The following is a 17035-nucleotide window of genomic DNA, read 5'->3' as shown; positions in this document are numbered from 1 at the left end:
CCGAACCCGTAAACCACTGTTGATAATTGAGGACTTGGCTATTGATCATTATCCCCAAGGACAGCGAATACAGTTCACAGTGTATAAAAGAGGAGAGAGGTAACTTACAACAAGAGTAGGGACTCCCGCGACCACTGCATACAGCAGAGCTGGAGGGATGGCACTTGTATCCTCCGGTCCAAGATAGGGCTTCGTGTACGAGCTGTCAAAGCAGAAAAATCCTTGCACATGCACGTTGAAAGTGTCGGTGTACTCGAAGTAATATGCCAGCATGACAGTTCCTGCCATTATCACCAGCTGAAAATAAAGCATGATCGTGAAAGACAAAGGAAAGAACATTTAACAACAGGATCCAGTGTCATAAAAACACCACTATCTGTCTCCCTCTCCCTCCTAATGCAACCCGGTCATAGCTCCCTCCAGCTCTGTGTTTCTCCTGCATTCACAGCTCATTAGAAGGGCTAATCCATAAAACATTGAATGATCCGCAAAAAATGCGCCCTCTTTCCACCGTCACTGTTTAAGGGCTGTGGATGTACTGAGGAGAGACCGAAATTAACAGAAAACGGTCGTGTCGGTTCGCGTCTACGAGGTTCAAGCAGTCACCTACAGTACTACTTGCTTTAAGCTCGGAATGATTGACACAGCGCTGAGCTCCATCCCCTAAACAGTTTTGCTCACCTCTGAGCAACTTGTCAGACCATTAGGCTTGTTCCTCAATAAGCTACAGTAAATCAATCACTGATTTCGTCTCAAGGGTGCTGATGTCGTTATTGTAAACGATGTGATTTGTTTTGTCGTTATATGGAGTAAGATGCTGTTTGCACTGCAGTGTGTACCGCTTGGGAAATTTTAAAATGACATCTACAGAACAACTTCACTGAAAATCACCCAGAATTGTATCACTGTATCACTAAAAATCTAATGGAAATGATTTTTGTGGTCCTGGCTTTAATACATGAATGTTTACAGAAAAGGATGAATTGCTGTGTACAAAATAATTGAAAAAGAAAATACATTTCTAGTAAACTACATTTGTAGTTTACAGTAAATTACTACAAAATCCTTTTTTTCTTATGAACAATAGTTCTACTTTAATTGTCTGTACATTACAGCCTATCAAAATCGAGTTTGCACATCAGTATTAGGGAGGTATGGCTATCACAAGTGCATGTTTGCATGTCCACATGCTTAGGCTTTAAAACAATCATCAGTGACTCTTACATCACTTTAAAATTATTTTAATTTGTTTAACAGATAGAGGAATCTTATGTTTCAGCAGTCCATTAGATGTCTGATTTCTTAAATACCACAGAAGTGAAGCAGCCCTCTGAAACACAGGATAAATTAAAAATCAAAAGTCTACTGGTGTATCAATACCATACCTACATTAATGCAGTTGGGTTTGAAGTTTATTTATTATCAATATATTTTAAGAATAAGCAAGTAATTCTAGAACCCAGTAAAGGACTTGACTGTTTGAGATGGAAAGGATTAGAGTGGGGAGAAAGTGCTCTGATTCAGTAATGATCTGAGAATGAGCCCCGCAAGCAGCTCAGAAGTTATCAGCTTTGTCACATTCATCTTGTTTTCAGTGTGTTGGCGTCAAGGGAACAACAACAAATTTCACATCGGCCATTCCTTTGTTTTAATTGAAAGAGTGTCAGGCTAGGACCCAGATTAGATCAATATTTCAAAAGATCCTCTATTCATGCACTACAAACAGTCCTGGCTCTAGTAAGAGCCCAGTCCCCCTCTCTGCTAAATTGATATGGGGACCCTACGAAATGCAAATGAAACCATCAAATTTCAGATTTAAGTAACCTAACCTGTAACAACTGAGGCTATAATGACTTCCAAGAAAAAGGAAATGTTCAGAAAGGTCAGAAAACCTTGGAGAGTTCTACCCCACTTAGCCAACAAAAAATGACTGATGGGTATTTTACCTTACTGTGATTGGGACATTTGTGGGGACACCACCATGTGATATTGTACTGTACTGTATGTTGGGCAACAAAATCTAAAGCTAAATTTACGAGAACATTTGATGGATGGTTTAATGTCAGGTAGAAGGAAGAAACATCTAACAAACATCCCAAACAAGTGATTTTTTTATAATCTGTGGGTGTACCAAAAGTCTGCTGCAATCTGTAACTAAATAGATTTAGCTTCCACTGAAGTGGAGTTACAGGTGTCATCAGGTACAGCTTGTATTGAGCTCACACACTAAAGTAACAAATGAATTGTACAACAGGAGTAAATACGTGTCGTATTTTGGTTTTGGCTAGACTGAAGTTCTGCCTTCTGAGCAAAGAGCTGATAAATGAGGTACCATTCATGAGAGATTACATGTCAGTTGGATTTATTGAACATTATGCTTGTTTACTACATTCTTCAGACCTAGTTACTAGAGCGCCGAAAAGCACTGTAATAATTCCGAAGTATTTCAAAACACTATAATTTGTTCATTTTGACCTAAATCCATAATAAATTAAATTACTTGTTCTTCATTCAAACATATATTCATAGTCCTCCAAAGTACAATAAGCTATAGCTGTTCATCACAAATCCACCACCTAATTTAAATAATTTGATGTGGATAGGAGGATACCTAAATTCACCAATGTGAGAAAGAAAGGGAGACACACACTACGAGCATTTCAAAAAGAGACAATCATAATAACTAGGTCACAAGTACTTCCCAAAATATGTTTTAAGTCTCCAACCGCATGGTATTTAGAGGGTTTTCATAAAATGTGCCACTTCCAACTTGAACCATAAGTTAATCAAATACATTCTGCTGCATAAATCAGTCTTTAGAAATAATTTTGTTAATGCTTTCTTTTGCCTTTTTAGAAAATGGTGCTGTTTTGCATGGCTTGGTACGCTGTTCTAGTTGTGTTACAATTCATTTTCTTCCAGTTCCTTTAAATGTATCTTGAAAATGCAACTTTTCTTTCTAGATTTTTGAGTCTTTCATTAAAAGTTTTTTAAAATAAAATAATGCCTGTTAAAATGCTCTACTTTAATCAAGGAAATGTTTCCTTTTGAGTAGAAAGCCTTAACTGAATATCACATCTGATTTTCATACACAGTGTTCTAAATATCATAAGGTATAGACCAGGTGCCAAGGTATTGTAAATTTCACAAATGTAAGAAAACCAAGGGGGAAACAACATTTTCAGGTAAATTATTTTCTAAAAATGCTGAAGCACTGCGCAAAATCAGAAAGCAGACAGGACCTGGTAGTATTTCTAAACCCCAAAAAACTGCAATCACAAATAATACTTGGATTTTAATTCATGGCAAACTGTTATTTTATTTAAGATTTATGGAGAAGAAAAGCAAATACTCCACATCAATTTGGAAGGTAGGCTTTTATTTATTTTAAAACAATCTGTTTTGTGGAAACAAGAAGGATCTCCATTGTAACTGTTGAATTGTGCTCCTCCTGCCCTTTAACCTTAACAATCAGAGTCACATCAGGACGGTTCTGTAGGAAAGGTTGCACAGGAGGCCCCAGGACTTGTTCGAAATACAGTAACACCAGGTTGCCATCAGTGACTGCAAACCCAGATCTGCAGCAACAGGCATTCCTGAACTGTTTATCACACTTAGACCTGCCCATTTAGCTTGGTGAGTTGACTCATGGTCTCCCAGGCCGTCATTGACAGAATGTGCTTGGTTGTAATGTCTTGGCAGATTAGAAGCAACTGAGAACACCCTAGATGACAAATGACAGTGCAGTTTAGTCCCGCTTCCAAAATACCAATGGAAAAAAAGCATTGTTCTGTTAATATGTGGGGCATATTAGTTAATTTCTGTGTTGAATTTTCCCTAAATCTGGCATTCAACAGGTTAAAGTACCTCATCCTCTGTGCCCAATCAGCTCTCTAACTAAAATGATTTAGTAATTATTCAAAAACCAAAGTTACTCACAACAATCACAAGAGTAGCACATTCAGTTACAGTAGTTAATAGTGATCAAAAATATTAAAATCCTAAGGCTGCATACTTTAATTTTCTAAAAACGTTCACGTATATGATATGATCTGTTTCTTTTGCTGCTTAATATAAATACATAAGTAAAACAAATAATCCAAAATAAAATGTTACTTTATAGAGTACTTTTTTTCGATAGTTTGTGTTAATGTATAACAGAATATACAAGGTGACCATTATAAAAATTGCTGTACACTTAAGGAAACCTCTATTGTTATCTTTTTGTCATTCATCTAACAAGTCCCAGTGCTCATTCTTTTTTTTCAGGAGTATATTATACACTTTAGCTATTATATATGCAAAAAAGTTTGTGAAGGAGTTTTACAACAGCATCCAAACTACAGTACATCCCCCTGTGTTTTGATAAGATCCTAATTAAAATTCACAATTTTGATATAATCACATAGGATTTCTAGCAGTAATTAAAAGAGCTGTGTCACTTCAAACCAGCTCTAATCAGGTATAAAAGCTCATTCGAATGGGTATGTAAAGGGAGAACGACAGAACAGTAATTCAATTCACAGAGTATTAAACACAACTAAAAACAAACTTTTAACATGATTTACTGTTACTTTTGTGACCTGGTATCACAAACTGGGTTTGCCCTACTATATGCCTCAGTGAAAATACAATCAGCATAACATTTGCTATATTCTTTCATTTTAGTTTTGATTTTGATTACTCTTTGTTTTAGAAAGTAGGTTATGGATGTCAGGTTTAATTAAACTTTTTATTTTATTTTATTTTTATTAACAGTAATCAAAATTACCCTCTGATAAGCCAACTTCTCTTCCACCCTATGTCTCTGTCCCAGTCCTAAGGCTGTACTTTATTTAGGCATTAAAATCTTCCCTAATTTGTAGCAGATTTGTAAAGAGAATATACTCAAATGTCTGAATAAAATGAAAGCAGATTTGAGTAGATGGTCTTCTGCAGAGGCTACAGAATTTGGTAAGATCTCCATTCTAAAAATTGAACAATCTGCCTTGCATTTATTTCTTATTTTCAATTGTCCTCATTTCGCGCCCACCACTATACCAACTACAGCGTACCACCACGATATCAAGCAATCTAATTATTTAATCTGAAGGGGTTAGTGGCCAGGAGCTCAGTTGATAACTGAACAGCACCTCAAAGCTTCCACCCAAACAGGACTAAACCAAGTCATCATGTTTAAGTGGGTTTTACTAAAACCTAGTCAGCTACAGTACAGACAACATTCCCCAACTCCATATCATCTCGACATTGACATTAAAATCCCATCTACAGTCCTGTAATTAAATGCTGAAAAGGCTTCTGATCACACAAAATGGGGATGGTTGGTATTAGTCCCTCATGGTCTAGGGACTGAGTTCGATAAATTGCTCAAGACTTTATATGCAAACTACTCAGTGATGATGCTGTCAGGCTGCAAGTGTTACCACGGTTCTCTGAGCTTCAGCGGTACTCTTCAAGGCCTTTTTCATTCTATTCACTGCTGTTTGCCATTTCATTAGAGCCTTTTCACACAAACATTCTGCCAACCTGACACGTTTGTCCCTATTAGCATTAAAAATAAGCAAGATCACATCTCACTTTATGCTGACAGTATCCTATTACTGTTTGAGGATATTTCCAAAACACTCTATTTCTTACTCTGTCTTTTCAAGGATTTTAAAGTGGCTTCGGGATATAACATTAAGTGAAATAAGTCTGCCCTGCTGCCTTCACATACTTCACTGGCAAAGTTAATTCTAGCTGTAGACACGCTAGTGGCTAAGCATGATACAGTAAGTACCTTGGTGTTAAAATCTACCCATCCCTCTGCATGACTGTTTGTAATTTTTATGTTAGAAAAACTGAAATATTTGTACTGTAAACAGATGGGTGCTATTTTCTAGTTTCCTGTAGACCAACATTTCAATGTATTTTCATGTATTGGACTAAATTGCACTCTGTAATCTATAGATTTTTGTGGACTGATATACGACCACCTGTCAAATACTTGTTTTATAACTGTCTATATGAAAATATCTTTTAATTTACAGTAAAAATGTTGTTTTACACTTATTTTTATTGGTGAATTCACTGTGTGACATTTGTTCTTATGGAATGTGTTCAATGCCTGTAGTACTGTGCCATTTATTTCAAATCCATCACAATACTGGGTACAAAATAATTCGTACTTTTTTAACATTTTTGCTTTTACTGAATGTTCTTATGAATATTTCCTTTTGCTCATTTTGGGGGATATGTTTGAGAAAGGAGGGAGGGGGCTTTAGCAGGTGGAAGCTAGAATGACCTGAGAGAATGTACATGCTTCTTCCTTTCACAGACAAAATTGAATGTGTATTCTGAGATCTTCATTTGTTCATTAAAAATTGTCCTTCAGAATGCAATCAAGCAAATGAAAGTAACTTCATATGAATTTGTGAAAAGGAAACCGAGTGATTAGTGTTGATACTGTATGTAAAGTTTTATGACATAGTGTTCTACAGCTCTTGAAGCTGAACAATGATGTGATTTACCTTTTGGCAGATTAAGTGGCAATTTGTAGGTTGGCATAGGCATTTTAAAACATCTGTTGTGGCTTTTAAAGGGTTTAATTACTATATTCCCTTGTTAAGACATTAAAGCAAGCAGGAAAAGTCAATATACAGTAAATATAGTCAAATAAAAATGGGTCAGATGCCATTATACAATACCTCTGTAGTGAATGTTGATTACAGATTTGGATTTGGGAGTAGATTAAGGTTTCCACCACGTTCACTACCTTACTACAGTACATCTTTCTCTGTACTTGTTAATTGAGGTATTAGCAACATATTCTCCAGAGCAGGTCTTACTAATAATGCTAACCTGATAAAAAAGAAAAAACGAATTTCCTTTTCTAAAACTGTAAGTACATACCCTGCTGGATCATGATCTTGTTAATTACTATGATTATGCCTCTCAGTAAAATAAAATAATGATTTGAAGACAGTAAGTAAAGATGCTGGCTATGAAATTATTCTTTCCAGCAGATAAGCTAACAAACACAGTATTAATCTCCTTGAACAATTATTTTGTCTTTTGGATATTTATTATAATGTAAATACATCTTAAATGAAAAAAATGTTATTTTGCTGGTGGGACAGGTGAAGATGTAAATGGTAAGAATAAGGTATGCAAGTGAATTAATAGGATATTATTTTGGAGAAAAAAATCAGATCTCCAGCAACGAAACAAATAATTGAATACATTTGGACCCTTCCAATTTATGTAAGGATTGTCATACAATTGCTAAGTGCAACAGATGCTATGAATACAAATACAAAAAGAGCCATAGAACAGCTCATTTAGATCATTAATGAGCATGAACCTCTGAAAAATTACAGCAGGTTCTTTTTTTCGATACAAATAATCAAACTCTATACCTACAGTATTATAATTGAGCTCTATATTGGTTGCCTTAATTTACATAGAATTCATTCTATAGACCTTCAGAAGGAGGTGCTTCTTCATTATTCTTCCTTGTATATCCTTGACTATCATTCACCTGTCATAAAGCTGAGTTTAAAGACTTCTTTCAACTATAAAAGAGTCCTCCTCACAGTACACTGAATATCACACTTGTTGTGACCTTTGCCTGTATGCTGGAAATTCTGCAATGCAGTGCAACTCCTTGAGTTGAGATGTTTTTGCACAGTGCTGTTAGCACCTAATGCTGCCCCCTAGAGCTATGGGGTTGAGCCAGTGCACTGAAAATGTCCACTTGATTTCAAGTCACTTAAACTGCCCAAGTGCTGTAGGTGTATCCAAGCCTGTACCATCTGAGCTTACTGGACAAAAATAATATTCTGTAAAATAATATTCTCTGGTAACTCAAGTCCCACAAATGTCAATGTTAATTGTTCAGCAATTATATTATTACAATTATAGCTAGTAATTGCAGTGGTTGGTTTCTCATGATGTATTATGCTAGCAATCCATAGTTCAAGCATATTAAAATAAAATGTCAAGATAGTTGGTAGTTGAATATAACAAGGTTTTGAAAACAATGCATTCCTGATTTGTATTCCCTTTCATATTTTGCTTTGGTTTTGCAAATCTTAGCATGAGCTTGAGCAGATTCTAATAACTCCTTGTAATTTCAGTTATCATATAATCTTTTTTGAAGATACAGAAATAACAATGATACAAGTCTGTAAATGTTTATTTTATAAATGTATTTTTTACCTACAGGTCAACCCAAATGTTTAAGATGACCCAGAACGAAGCCATTTTGCCTTCCTGAGAAGATCACACACAAAAAAAGGATCCTAGACTGTCATATGCCGCATATTCCAGAACAATGATTTGTTTTTAAATGCTAAGTGACTTGTCAAAAACAAATTCGGTTGAGTAGGAAAAGATGTAACTAAAATAACAAATGTACTGTATAAATGTATATTTAATTTATTTTAAAAATATCTCAATAGGCAGAGCACTTGTACTTTTTTTGATTTCCTCATTCCAGATGAATAAATACTAGATATTATAAGGCAAACTAACAGAGAAAAACTTCAAAGCGCCAGGCTTCAAGCAGCAGTCTTATCTTGCGTGCCATGCTTCATAAGAAATTCATGCACTGTCTTCCTCATACCCCTGAAGATTTCAAAGGATCCTGTTAGCTTTTTGAATGAAAATGTTTGTGGCAGCCAGAAAAATAGTCCGCTGTAAAGGGGCAGGGGAACATGTTAAACTATCCCTTTCTTCACATCTGCCCTGAACATCAGGAAATGTTAGCTGGGTGAAGTGGATGAAAAGGAAGTGTGAAAATTTCTTATTTTTCATATGAAGTGGACAAAATTCACATTCACCCAACATTTTGCAAAGATCATATTCCATACACTGTTTAAAATGTATTCAATAGATACTGTATAAAGAAAGAACCCACATTTTTTTTCTTTAAGTGCAAAGGAACAAAACCATTCACTTTTTCCTCCACCACCCTCTCTCACCAAGTGGGCATTTCATCAGTCTTGTGAGACATTTATTGAAGACGTTCACAGAAAGAGGTATCTTACTGCTCAGAAAAATAGCAGTAAGCTTAACCTATGGCAATGTGAAATACAGATAAAGCTGTAAAGCTTTATATATAAAAAAATAAAAAACTAATAGTGTTTGCCACAGAAGGTGCTCTACCTGTTCTCTGATACTGACTTAAGTGTGCCCTTACTGACAACGGAAATAGGTGTTTTGTTCAAATTGATTTTGACTAAAATAATACTAAAAATGTACATAAAAAACTTTAGTCTTATTTTGGCTTAAAGATGTTGTTTTATGGGTTTTTTGTTTTTGTTTTTACCATGTTGACTTACTGTGGTTTCCTTAGTTAAGCATTATATACTCAAAAGCTGCCTTACATTGAATAGAAGTTGGTTTTATTTTTTTAAGAGTGGGCAATGCTATAATCCTGTAATCCTGCAAACAGCTCTTTCAGGAACTGCGTACGGTTTGCATTAGGACCTGTTAACACCTAGAATACTTAAACTGCAGACTCCTGAGTGGCTTAACTAGAAAGGACAAACTGAGTCCTTCAGTCTGCACATTGCCAGTTTAAATCTGGTCTACGTCATTAGCTGACCAAATGGTACAACTGGCAAAGCACCACCAGGGCCAAATGGACTTGTGGTATCTCAACTCACCATGAAACAGTGACCTGCCAAGTGCCTGCGAGTTTACACTGCTGTCAGTGAGTAGCATGATTCCTCTGATCAATGTTAACCCTCCTGTGGGCTCTGTGGGAATTGCAGCACTATGAAGTATAGTACTGTAGGTACAGTAGCTCTCGCAAGTACTGTATATACAGTAATGTGTTGTGAAGTTTACATAGTCTCCAGTCCTAGTACTAACATTACGCTGCTGGTAGTTTTGTTAACAAACCAAGTCTGTTTCATAAACAGACCATTCTAATCAGATCATGTATATATAGCAATCTGAAATGACCATGAGAAACAGTATTTAAGTCACAGAAAACAGTACTGGTTTTATTTACTGTATGCCTACATTCCAGGAAACAATTCTAGCTGAAAATTGTAATTGTACTAAAATTTGGAAGTACGATGCAATTTGAATTATGCAAATTAAGCGTGATGCAATAAGGAATTAAGGAAAACAATAAGGTAAATTTGCTTTGAATGCACTTTTGCACAAAGACTATGAAAACATTTTATGACTGTTTTGAAAAAATACACGACAAACTTTTGCTGTTTTAAAATGATAAGTGATAGGATTACTCAGTGCCATTCCTTGAATGTGTTTGAATTGGGTTTTTTTATAAACAGGATAAAAAAGCTGGCAAAAAATATTGACTACATTTAACAGTCAGTGCAAAAATTGCAAAATAGATTAATGAGTCTCACTTTTGAACAGAATGTGAGATGAAGTGGCTTTTCAGCTTAAAGACTAACTGTAAACAACATGCTTACAACAGCTCATTACCAGAGCTACAGTGACTAAATTACGGTATTCTTTCCTTCATTGCTGTAATGTCAGCACACTATTGTTCAAGAGACACAGCAGGGAGGTCCTTGCTTTCAGTACAGTTTAGGAAAAGACCAGAGACTGAAGGCATAGTGCTCCTATTTAAAAAAAAATGCTGAAAATACTTAATGATAACAACATTTTCATTTTATTCCATCAAGTTAAATGCCCAGCTGGTGCTGCCAATTTTGTCCAAGGAATATAGATATTGATTTTCTTAGCTTTGAAAGACCGCCAATTGATCTTGCCTTACAAGAACATGAAAATTCTGCCCACTCTCAGTGATGGCTAGATATGTACTAGACTCTATCTCAGGTAACTGGCAATCAGCTTCATGCTTCACAATTATCGATTTGAGCTGCTTTAGGATAAACATTATTTGTAGCTTGTTTGCAGGCAGTAAGTAATAGGCCGTACTTGAGCCTAGAGGGTCATCAAACCAGAGCCTATACTTGTTTATGATACTTGTTTATGAAGCGTTAAGTGGAGTTAAGTTGAGCATGTGACACCCTCTAGGAAGGGATGGTAGTCCTTTGTAGGGTTAGCCCCAACAATGCTGGTACCCATTCATACAGCTGTGTATAGTAAAGCAATTACAGCAACACATTGTACTCAAGAGCTTAACTGCAGTGTCTGTAAGAGAGGTTTGTACCCACAATGTTTTAGCCAGGGGTCCAGACCCCTATCTACTACTTTGAAATCTCTGTCCCTTGATGAATATTTGATTAAATGTTGAGATGTATGTCTTAGAAATGCTTATTGTTTCAATACATTAAGCATTCAATTTCCATTGTTTTTTATTAATAGCTTAAGCACAGTGTTGGTTATGTTTTATTCAATAATGCAGCCAAGAGTCATTGAACACTCCTTTAATTTATTTTCATGTCTCTACACAAGGAGACCGAAAAATAAACCCTTCTCTTATTTGCAGTGTATCAGTTATTGCCTCAAAAATGATCATGTGTGCCTGTGAATAAAATTGGCTGTGTTTTTAATAAACAACTTTTTAAAGTGCAAATACAACTCATAAGAAGTTAATGGAAGTTGAACACAAACTGAAAGAGATTTCTTTTAAAAGTGTTTAGTTAAGGAACAATAAATAGCTCTGAACTGCACTTCCTTAGACTTCCTGTGATTATAAGGTTTGCTTAGTTCTCGCCTCCACACAACACTGTGGTATGCTTCTGCCTTTGTTTTACTATAGACCTGTCACAAATGATGGAAGGAACTCCTTGTTACAAGTCACATTACGTTCTCCAGTGCTGTAATTCATTTGGGGTGAGAAAGATGTTTTTTGTTAATTGTTACACAATTGATAAGACTTTTTTTTGTAACCACTCAAACATTTTTCAAAGAATGGGTGATGCACATGTAAATGAGCTGTCAAAGCAAAAAGCTCCAGAGGATTAATATATTGAAAAATAAATTATCACTTTGCTTACAGGAACATCAAGTGATTGAACTAATTTATGAAATACCTCTATGACCATGCTTGAAACATCCCAAGACACATACTGAACAGTGCCTTGCAATAGTATTCACCCCCTTCCAATGATGTTGCATTTTATTGAATTACAAACGACGTATTGTATATGTAGCGGAGCAAGTTTGGATACGGTGACATCAGTGCCCTCACTGCGCGTAGCAGGGACCTCAGCTGGCTGGGCTGGGGAAAGTCTCCTTTAGCTCATGCTGCTGGTTCCCTGTTGCGTTATGCCGGAGACCCGGGTTCGCGCCCCAGGTGCTGCGGGACGGAACGGGCGGCGGAGGGCACGAGTCCGCGCCCGTTCCGTCCCGCAGGTCACCAACAGGTCACATATACATAGTTTAAACTTTATAAGTCCCCAACCAACTTACAGTAACAGAGTTTGAATACGTTTTCGAAGAACAATGGGCAAAATGTGCACCATCTTGGTATCCAAAGGTGCTTCCATACAGGACTGGGATCTGATTTCAGGCACTTGTGGGCTCTGAGAATAAACAACTGTACTCTGAGTCATATTACATATGCAACAATTCAACAAAATGAGACATCACTGGAAGGGGGTGAATACATCTGAAAGGCATTGTGTACTGTATATTGATTTGTGGTAGATAAAATGTCATTTGACACCAAGATGATGCTACACTAATATACTGTACCTGTTAAGTAAATTACCTGCCCTAGTAGAAAACCAGTTTAAGATTCTTTCTGATGTTTCAAATTGACAATTTAAGCATATCTCTAAAATCTATATCTATGGCAATTGTGATCGTTAATAATAGGCAATGTTGTCATACATTTGTGATACACTTGATCCTTTACATGTTCACATACAAGCCCACAATGTGGGGTCTAGGCTAGGGTATGGTCTAGGCTAAATGTGTCAAAAACATTTATATCATAAGGTTTACCTGCATGTGTTTCGGCCAAGTTTTACTAAGATGTTTACTGGCTGAAATTTTATTTTTTTAGATTTGGATTCTTAAAATATATTATACATACGGAAGTAGCTTTAAAAAAGGCAAATAAAAATGTAAAAGATTAAAACAAGTAGTGATCTGACTGACTTTATCAGTTGCATGTATATTTGAAGATAGTATCTATTACTCACACAAGATGCATAATTTTAACCTATTCTGAGTTTGTGGTATTCTGCTTTATATGGCCATATGCAAGTACTGTATTTTGGTTAAATACCTACTGAATAGTAATTCTGGTCATATGAACCCATGTACTCTATACACTAGTTTCACATAACACTAGATATTTTAACAAAAAAAATATTATTTCTACTCTCCTTTCAATGTGTATAGTATTAGAAGCCTTAAAAAACACAATCTCATTTGGTCTCCAATCTGATGAAATAAGAATATTTGTTCATCAAACGTTTCAGACTTGGTACTGATTGGTAGATTTCTATTAGGCAGAATAAACTAAAATCTATGTCCAATCAGATGTATCCACTACTTTAAAATATTTTACCATATTAACAGTACTTTAGACCAACAGACAATTATCAGTTGCAACTGTATAACTAACAGTGAACAGTGCCCCGTAACAACTATTAAACAGACCTTTTTGTTTATGTTTTCATTAGTATGGTACACCAGAAGTTAAAAAAAGCATCAATATTGCAGCTCAGTGAATTGGCTGACATGATTTCCTGTTCTTATTCAATATTGCATTCTTTACTAGATTGTAATATTAATTGATATGCATAACATGTAAAGGAATGATCAATTGTCTTTCTGTGAAAGAAATAAAGTGGTGAGTAATATCTCTTTAGGAAGATAAATAACAGGCTTTAAAACAAGAGGATAGCTCATCTGCCTTCTCCTGTTATTTCATTTTTATGTTTGTTTTTCCATTACAACTGTGTGTATTGAATTATTTGCTGCTGTTGTTTCAGTTTGAAGTGTAAGCTGTCATTCAATTAAATTCATTGGATAACAATGCATTAGAATAAAATTCAGAAAGGTTTATGGCCAAAACATTTTTTAATTTCTTCACACTTTCTTGTAGGCAGTGTTTTCAGGAATGCTTGTGTTTTTAATAATGCTTAATTTGTCTTCCAAATCATAGTATAGGCAGAAAAAACAGAAGGCAATTACAGAGAAGATACTGTATACAGTACACTCAAGTTCAAAATGGTATAAAGTTCCCAAAATCTCCTAAGGAACAGTGTCATTTGCAACCATGTCATATTGGTAAACATTTCATGAAATGAGTTGTTACATTAAATGGTCCCTGGTTTCAATGTCTTTTCCTTTCACCACCATAAGTTCAGAACAACACTGTACACTGTGGTAAAAAAAAGATGCATGGCCGGTCAGCCACTTCAGAAGCCACAAATACTTCCACTCTGGCTGTTCCAACAACTGTGAGCGTGGCATTGCTGCATATCTCAAAAAAGAGATCTGGGAATTTAAATCATACAGTTTAACCGACAGAAAACCACGACATAAAACAAATTGATACGTAGTGGCAGTCCAGGAGAGGAAAAGACAATATTTCAGCTATCTTGCCACTCTTCTTAAATCCTTTAGCTCTTTCGGGAGCATACAGTAGGTCATTCACAAATGCTTTTCAGTGGGCTCAATGCTACACTGATTCTTTCCATCACCCTCCATGATGTTCGTGTTCATTTCAGTGTGGCCTATACTGTTCTTCTCCAGCAGTTTCTTGGTCTGCCAGGTCTCCTCTTCCCCTGTGGGTTCCAAGTGAGGGCTTGCCTGTTAATTATTGATTTTCTCATTCTGTGCCCGATTTTGCCCTTATTTTCTACGTTTAACCTGTTGTTCAATTTGTTCTTGTTTTGCGCTCTTCCATAGATCTTCTATTATGTTTGGCCAGTACACTTTATGCCAAGGATGTGTATCAGGCATTCATTTATCAAGGTTTAACACAGTTTTCACGCTTGTGTTTCTTTTGGTTCTCCATTTAATAGATGGAGTGTACCTGCTCCATCTATTAAAACTGACTTGACACTGGAGTTAATTATTCATATTTTGGTCTGATTTGATATCTTTTGGGAGAAATTTGTCATAGCATTAGAAAAGTTTTTCTGGCCTTCCTTGTTCTGGTCTGGACGTCTTTGTCACTCCCTCCATCTTTCCCAGTGACACTTTCCACATAAGTGAAGGTGTCCACTTCTTACAGTTGTTCTCCATCAAGTGTAATGGGCTCATTTATAGTATATTTTAATTTATATTAATAACTTTTGTTTTTGATTTGCACTGGAGACCATTATAGACTGCTAATATTCATAAATTGCTACACTTGAGGTGAATTTGGTCATTATTAATTAGTAAAGGGTTGCATGTGACATTCTCACTCTGGGTAATTAAGTCTGTTTGACATACAGTATAAAGAGCTTCGTTGTGGTAGCTGGGCTTTATACCATCAAGTCTTTTTTTGTATCCTGGAAGATTATGTCACACTTAGCACTCCCTTCCCTGTTTCTCACATTATTTTTAACTTATGGGGCAGTACACTTCATTGCAAAATTTAACATTAGTACCCATTTTCAAACACTTTTTTTCCAATGCTTTCTTTTAATGATCATATAAGAGGAAGGTGCTATTCTGTTGAAATTCTGAATGATTTAAAAGCGAATGAATTCAATTGTACGTATTATAGGAGCTAATGTAGAAATCCATTCACAATCATCTTCACATACTGTACCAAAATTAAAATTGAATTCAGAAAGAAAGTTTTGTACAGATGGGCAAATTTGTAGTTCTGCATACCTGTATCACTACAAAACGTTCTATGCTGTTGTGGCCTGCTCGCTGGTTAGTTTTATAAGCTGAACAAAGTAAGTGAATTTATACACAGACATATGGCAGCACAATGTAACCCCACATACATTTAATTTAAAAAGAGAACTGCAGTAGACTTTATTCAAGAACATAATCATTTTAATGCACATTTTTGTCACATTTTTTACCTTTTTGCTGTTTTACAGAGGGATACTAATTACACTGCAAGTTATCTTTACCTCAGCACAGATCTTAAATAATTCTGAAAAGGAAACAACAGGTTAGAATATGACTGTTTGACAACTATTACACATTATGTAGAGGTATACAGTACAACATGATGTTTAAGGACAATCTTTGAAATAAATTAAAAACAACACCACCTAGTGGAAACAGAACATATCAGAAAGCAGTATTGTTCACCGAAGTCAGTAATCTGAATGTACTAACAGATTTTCTTATAACACAGTTTTAGTTTAACTATTCAACAGAATAGCTGCAAACAAATGGTAATTAAGGAATCAGAAAACTGAATAACTATACAGTATTGAGAATAAACTGTGCATTACCACACACATTTAACATTTTAAACCTAAAAGTAATTAAATGCAAATATACCTCCTTTTTAAATAGAAAAACCTGATAATGAAAGGCCAAACTTCAGAATTAAAGTTAGGGAGCATATACAGTACTTACATAAATATTTGAACACCAAGGATGAAAAAAAATCTATGCACAGTACTATACTATAACCGCAAAAAGAACAGTAAAAGATTAACATTTTAGTATCCTTTGCACAAGCACACAAGGATACAAACAGAGAAATCATATGGTATATTTAGATTTTCACAGGGCTTATGACTCACACACAAAAAAAAGTTCCACTAAAAAATCAATTCTAAACTTAAAGAGGTAGGCATCCAAGTTAACGCATGTATTTGGACGTAAAAGTGCAAAAGTGCATTTGGATATTCAAATTAAAGTGACAGAATTAGCAGAGATCACAGGGATTTGGGATTTAGACCACTACTCTTCCCCCTGTATATCAATGCGTAAGTTTCTGGTGATGTTATTGAAATTATTTTTTTTAATTAGGAAGATCAAAAAGCACTGTAGAGACTACAAAAGAAATGCAAAAAAGATTAAAACCAAATCCAAAATAATAATACATTTAATGTAGACTCGTGTACAGAGTCCTACAGGCAGGTATTGAAAACATAAACTACAAAAATATAGTGGAAAAATAGTGGAATAGTGGAAAAAATGACCTTACAGAAGCTGCCCAAGAAAAAGACTTAAAATG

General features: G+C 35.5%; 2 protein-coding genes across 7 annotated transcripts in view; one reads left to right on the top strand and one right to left on the bottom strand.

Moving 5' to 3' along the window:
* The window catches only part of LOC148651950 (uncharacterized), a 56031-nt gene extending 46658 nt beyond the window's left edge, over positions 1-9373 (top strand). Inside the window, exon 4 of the mRNA XM_088598316.1 lies at positions 8206-9373. Coding sequence (XP_088454442.1) covers positions 8206-8223 — 18 coding nt within the window. The 3' untranslated portion in view covers positions 8224-9373. The remainder of the gene's footprint in view (positions 1-8205) is intronic.
* The window catches only part of LOC148651949 (phospholipid phosphatase-related protein type 5-like), a 64343-nt gene that overhangs the window by 35461 nt on the left and 11847 nt on the right, over positions 1-17035 (bottom strand). For 5 of the 6 annotated variants that reach the window (XM_088598319.1, XM_088598317.1, XM_088598318.1 and 2 more), the window contains exon 3: positions 109-297. In XM_088598319.1, coding sequence (XP_088454445.1) covers positions 109-297 — 189 coding nt within the window. Of the gene's footprint in view, positions 1-108; positions 298-681; positions 810-17035 lie in introns of those variants that run through there. The other variant, XM_088598320.1, reaches the window with a different exon arrangement.

Source organism: Lepisosteus platostomus, chromosome 11, assembly GCF_059453375.1.
Source record: "Lepisosteus platostomus isolate fLepPlt1 chromosome 11, fLepPlt1.hap1, whole genome shotgun sequence".
Taxonomy (NCBI): domain Eukaryota; kingdom Metazoa; phylum Chordata; class Actinopteri; order Semionotiformes; family Lepisosteidae; genus Lepisosteus; species Lepisosteus platostomus.
This window is presented reverse-complemented; position numbering and strand designations above follow the sequence as displayed.